The sequence below is a fragment of the Cyprinodon variegatus genome, unplaced genomic scaffold (assembly GCF_000732505.1).
Source record: "Cyprinodon variegatus isolate N-32 unplaced genomic scaffold, C_variegatus-1.0 Scaffold1150, whole genome shotgun sequence".
NCBI lineage: Eukaryota > Metazoa > Chordata > Actinopteri > Cyprinodontiformes > Cyprinodontidae > Cyprinodon > Cyprinodon variegatus.
Window position 1 is genome coordinate 132,211 of NW_015151603.1, and position 5,746 is coordinate 137,956.

General features: G+C 42.5%; 1 protein-coding gene across 1 annotated transcript; it reads left to right on the forward strand.

Moving 5' to 3' along the window:
• The first annotated feature begins 1,813 nt into the window (after nucleotides 1–1,813).
• pim2 (Pim-2 proto-oncogene, serine/threonine kinase) lies at nucleotides 1,814–4,939 on the forward strand. The gene is made up of 6 exons (XM_015400823.1): nucleotides 1,814–2,157; nucleotides 2,845–2,996; nucleotides 3,467–3,675; nucleotides 3,768–3,937; nucleotides 4,020–4,196; nucleotides 4,286–4,939. The coding sequence occupies exons 1-6, from the start codon at nucleotides 2,100–2,102 to the stop codon at nucleotides 4,429–4,431; spliced, it is 912 nt and encodes a 303-aa protein (XP_015256309.1). The 5' UTR covers nucleotides 1,814–2,099; the 3' UTR covers nucleotides 4,432–4,939.
• The last annotated feature ends 807 nt before the right edge of the window (nucleotides 4,940–5,746 follow it).

A 5,746-nucleotide genomic window follows, 5' to 3' on the forward strand; every position in this document is an offset into this window, starting at 1 on the left:
TGTTTTATTTTATTTTCTCAGTTGGGATGAAAACTTTTTTTTGTTTCTTGGAATAAAAAGAGGAAGAAGTTTCTGAAAACTTCATGTTTCCAGCCTTTAAATGTCTGTTCAGCTTCAGCTCCACCCACCGGGCTCTCCTCAGAACCCGGGTCCGGCGGCTCGACTCGACGCGGCGCTGACCAGGAGCCGACGATCCAGAACTTCAGACATTCCTCAGATCCGTGAATCTTTCTCAGGTTAAGGAGCAACAAACATTTGTGTGAAGAAGAAGAAAACGCTTCATGTTGAGCAACATTTTAAATCTCTGAATGGAGCAGGAAGAGTTTTCTGTTCGCTCTGTGGTTCTTCAGGTTGATCCAGATCATCAAAAGCAAAGAACACGTTTTTTTAAAGTTTTTTGGTTTATTTCCATTTACAAAACGTGTTCTTTGCTTCTAAAAATAAAAGGAACAAATTCTGTCCATACACAAGTTTGCTGCTAAATGTGAACGCGGCAGTTCTTTAGATTCTCCATGATTCTCCATGTTCCCCCGGCGAGCCGAGGATGACCCGCTTACCTCCAGGTTACCGCGTCAAGCCCTGATCCAGGTGGAAGAAATGATTTCCTCATCTTATGTTAGCAGGTTTATGCTCGACTCTAATCTGTTCATTTTAACAGCTTCAGTTTTCCCTCCACATATGATGCGTTCAGGATCTTAGCTTCTCCTTATCTGCATGTTATGGTTCCTCTTCAGGAGGAAATGTTCAAGTAAAAACTTTAACATTTCAAGCACTGATCTTTAATTTCAGTGAAGGGTTTGTTCTTTATCAATATTAATAAACAAAAAATTCCAGGTTTGGGTTTTTTTCCAAGAAATTTTTACTGTAATCTAACGCATATTTTGATTACACACAAATAGTTGATGCATTATATAAAAAGAGTTTTTATGTGTTATCTTTAAACTGTTAACATAAAAAGTTATTCTTGGAGATGCAAGATGTGACTTCAGATCTTATAAACTACGCAACATCCTGCGGCTGACCTCATGATGCCTTCATGGTACCTCTGCTGTAAGAGGCCGGATGTCTGTTGGCCTATTTAGGGAATTTAGAAATGTGGAAGTTAGTGCAAAGGAACCTGAATCATCTCAGATCAGCCCATTTTTCCTGTAAACTGTGGTTGCAATGTAATATATTAGACTGATTATGTTATAAAAGGTTAAAAAAATCTAAAACAAGAAATATTTGGTAAGACCCACACACAAAAAAAAAAATTGCATAAGATTATTATGCAATTATTTTTTTTTTGGCTCTTTTGCAAATGTTCTTTTCATCACAGTAGGTTAATGTCACCCTAACATACAATTAATAAAAAAAAAACAATGTATTGATTCTGAAAGGAAATTAATATTTTTAAAAAAAAAAAAATATATTAAAAGCATCTTTTAAACGACAGAAATAAACGATTGAGTAACAGACTGATTGGGTGAGACTCCCAACAAGTTCCCTGAACGCATCACCTACTTCATCAGATACAAACTGACAGGAAGCTGCGCGTGCTTGTCGGAGTAACCGCCATTTTTTTTTTTAAGAAGCGCGCGTGTTCGCGGTGGTTTCTATGCTAGTGTGTTCGCGCGCGCACTGATGTTTGAGAAGAAATCGGCCGCTTGCTTCCCGTCAGTTCATCAGCGCGAGCCTCCCCCCCTCCCCCCCGCCTCGAGGTTCTGAATTCTACGAATTCTTCCCCACGCGCCGTTTCAATATTAATGAGCCGACAGCTTTAATCCCATTGGCTGCTCAGTTCAAAACATTGAGCACACTGCAAGGTTCTGATTGGATGGGAGGATTAGGAAAGGGCGGGGCGCAGAGAGGATATATAAGCAGAAGAAAATAGCGACGGAGCAGCAGGAGCTGCCGCTGATGTAGAAGCTCAATATTAGATATTTAGGCAACAGAACCGAACTTCCCGGCAGTTCCGAACCTAAACCGGACCTATCGAGCGGGAAACACCAGGACGCTTCAGACGGGTTCTCCTAAAAAGTTCTGGACCGTTAAAATCTGACGAGTTCCGCGATTAAAGGATGGATTTTATGTTCTTCAACTGATTAAAAGGAAGGAAAATGTTTGAGAAAAGACCAGCGGATCCGCATGTGGAGGAGAAGGTGGACGGAAAAGATGGTAAGAAAAGAGGATTTAAAAGATGACCTGAAAAGTTTTTTGTTGTTTTTTTTTTATCATTATTATTGTTGCTTTTATTTTTGGATTTTTAAGATTTTTTTTATTTTAACTCAAGTTGGCTTTGAAGTTGGCTTCTGATTGGCGGCTCTGCATCGGAACCAACGTTTAAAAAAAACAAAAGTTTTAGTTCAGACAGAATTTATTCAATACTATTTAAAGCGCCACTTTTTGTTCAAGTTTAGCAGTTTTTACATGACATTAAAATAATTTACTTTAAAAAAAATAACTATTAAAAGCCAGCAGGATATTTGCTGAATTAGGAGTTTTAGAATAGATTCATTTCCGGTCCAGTTTTGACCTGCCAGGACCTTTACGCTGTTGTTTTTATTATTTTTTTTTATTATTAATATAACAGTTTCACATTATAATTTCACATTTTTGTTACTTTTTTTTATTTTTCCTTCATGGATTAAAAAAATAAATAAAAAAAAATCTGATTGTTTTTTTTATTATTATTTTTTCCGGCTGAAGTTGATTAATTGACCCACTAGTTGTTTTTTTTTTTTTTTGTATTTCCCCTCCGTGGGTAGATGAAATATTTTTTTAAATGACCTTTTCTGCTAAATGTCAGGAGACTCCAGGTTAACTGCGGTTCTAACAGATGTGTTTCTATGTTGTGTCCCTCAGGGAAGGAGCCCTTCAGCAAACAGTACCGCTGCGGCCCGCTGCTCGGCAGCGGCGGGTTCGGTTCCGTGTTTTCGGGTCACAGACTCTCAGATGGACTCCAGGTCGCCATCAAGCAGATCTCCAGTGACAGAGTCCAGCAGTGGGCCAGACTGGTGAGTTCCCCTCCAGTTCGATCAGGGAAACCAGTCAGCTGCTGCCGCCCCCTGCTGGTGGGGCAGCAGAACTGCAGCTGTTAGGGGGGTTCCAGCGGAAACCTGTGACGTCATTTGGAGCGGATTTTCCCACAGAAAATAACTGGTTCTGTTAACTGGGACTCCCCCCTATAAACACCTGCAGTCAGGGCGGAGAGATTCTGAAACCTGAATATGAACCGGTTCTGTTCTGACCCGGTTCCATTCAGACCCAGTTCTGTTCTGACCTGGGCCTGTTCTGATCTGGTTCCACTCTGATCCAGTTCCATTCAGACCTGGTTCTGTTCCGATCCGGTTCCGTTCTAAACTGGTTTCATTCTGATCTGGTTCTGTTCTGATCTGGTTCTGTTCTGATCTGGTTCAGTTCTAATCTGGTTCTGTTCTGACCCGTTCAGCTGTTTTATTAATATGAATTAATTTTTTCCCTGCAGCCCGGTGAGCTCAGCCCGGTTCCCATGGAGATCGCTCTGCTCCAGCGGCTCTCTGAGGTCGGGGGTCACGGCGGCGTGATCCAGATGCTTGACTGGTTCGAGGTGGAGGGGCGGGGCTTCCTGCTGGTGATGGAGCGCCCGCCGCAGTGCCAGGATCTGTTTGACTTCATCACGGAGCGAGGGGCGCTGCCGGAGCGCCTGGCTCTCAGGTGGGTCTCCGTTTGGTTCCCGCAGTCAGACCTGGACGCTCCTCCTACAGGGCCGAGTTTCTGATGTCCTGCTTTTGCTCCGCCCCCTCCAGGTTCTTCAGGAAGATCGTAGAGACGCTAAAGTTCGTCCATTCTCAGGGAGTGGTCCACAGAGACATCAAGGACGAGAACATTGTGGTGGACACCAGGACGCTGGAGGTGAAGATCATCGACTTTGGATCCGGGGCGCTGCTGAAGGACTCGGCGTACGACGAGTTTGAAGGTGCGGCATGGAGCTGAAGGAGGAGGATGATGATGATGATGATGATGGAAGTAGGCGGGGTTTTAACGTTCTCTCTATGCAGGTACGCGGGTCTACAGCCCCCCAGAGTGGGTCCAAAGCCGGACGTACCACGCCGTCCCGCTCACCGTCTGGTCGCTTGGCGTGCTGCTCTTCGACATGGTCTGCGGCGACATCCCGTTCGAGCGCGACCAGGAGATAGTCGGGGCCGCGCCCTTCTTCACACGCCGCGTCTCTAAAGGTAAACACAGGCCCCGCCCCTTCTGACTCCTAGCTGCTCAGGGAGTATTCAGTGGCTGACTTGGCTCCGCCCTCTCTCTCCCCCCGCAGAATGCCAGGCTTTGATTCGCTGGTGTCTCTCGTTCCGTCCTGAGGACCGTCCCTCCCTGGAGGACATCCTGTCTCACGCTTGGATGGAGGGAAGAGAGGAGGAGGAGGAGGAAGATGGCGACACGCTGCCCAGCCCGTCGCTGTGAATCCAAGTCGGATCAAAGCCACGAATAAAGTCACTTTACCTCCACTGAGATGCTCCTCATCAGCGATGAAGAGTTTTTATTTATTGATTATTTATTAGTTTCTGATCAGTTGGACGTCCTGCTGGACGGGATCAGCAGAGCGAAGCTGGGAACTGATGAAGAGGAGGGAGCGCCGAACTGTCGGCTCCTTCCTCCTGACCCGCTGCAGGATCTTTGCCATGTTTGTTGTTGTTGTTTTGGACTCATTAAATCTCAGCTTGTTGGTTGAGATGAGTTTTGGGAAAACTGTGAAAACCTCGTTGCTTCGCCTCAGATGTTCCGTTTCATCACTTCCTGGTAAAAGTTCCCAGGAACGATGTTCGGTCCGAAGGCACGGCAGTAAATACGTTCGTATTTCTTCAAAGTGGCTTCGCCGCCACTTGGTTCTGTTTATTTACATTAAATAAAAAGTTCTGGATCGATGACGCAAAGATCCGATGTTTGAATAAAAAAACTGCTGGACACTGATTCTTTGGATTCCTGTCTTTGTTTTACAAAGAGGTCTCACTTTGACAGATTTCCACCGACAGTTTTAATCCTGATTCAAAGGGCTGATAAAATGATCACCATAATGAACAGAAGTCCATCATTTTACCCATAGACGCCTCATTGAATGCTGGCCGACGTGCCTAGAGGGCGGCCATCTTGGATCAGACCGCATTTCAGATAGCTGCAGTCAGAATGAACAGGATCTAACTTTATTAACACAAAAGACGAGTCAGAAATAATCTTACAATAATCTCTGTCATGTCAAAACCCCTTAAATACCTAAATTACTTCTAAAATTACCTTTACGTTAGATTACACTAATTTATTCTGATTAAAAACTATTTAAACTAAACTCAAACTGGATAAAATATGCATATTTTTTGTGCTCATAATTTAATAAGCACAAAGTTTTATATTAGATTATGTTTTACAAATATATTTGTATACTACATTATTATTCAGTATTTCTAAGGATTGCTCTTTAATGAGTATTCTGATCTATAGATGAAAATTTGTAATGTGATTTACAAATGAGTAAATTATTTTTTTTAATGTTTTTTATTTTTTGTCATTTTCAGGACTTTCTGTCAAATCGTAGTGACAGTTGGTAAATTTATGTTGTGTCTAACTAAAGCCTTTTAGTCCTTATAAATTTGTCTAAACTTCTTACAAAACCCTTTTTCAAACTATGTTTAATCAGTTAATATTTGTCATATATAATATATGAATATACAATAAATATATATATTTATATCTTAGAATTTGTTTTAGTCTTTTAAGTTCGTGT

Excerpts from the sequence above, each read along its gene's own strand:
- pim2 (XM_015400823.1), top strand. The coding sequence starts at position 2,100 with ATGTTTGAGAAAAGACCAGCGGATCCGCATGTGGAGGAGAAGGTGGAC. Across the intron at positions 3,676-3,767 it reads CCGGAGCGCCTGGCTCTCAG|GTTCTTCAGGAAGATCGTAG; the intron begins GTGGGTCTCCGT and ends CGCCCCCTCCAG. Across the intron at positions 3,938-4,019 it reads GGCGTACGACGAGTTTGAAG|GTACGCGGGTCTACAGCCCC; the intron begins GTGCGGCATGGA and ends CTCTCTATGCAG.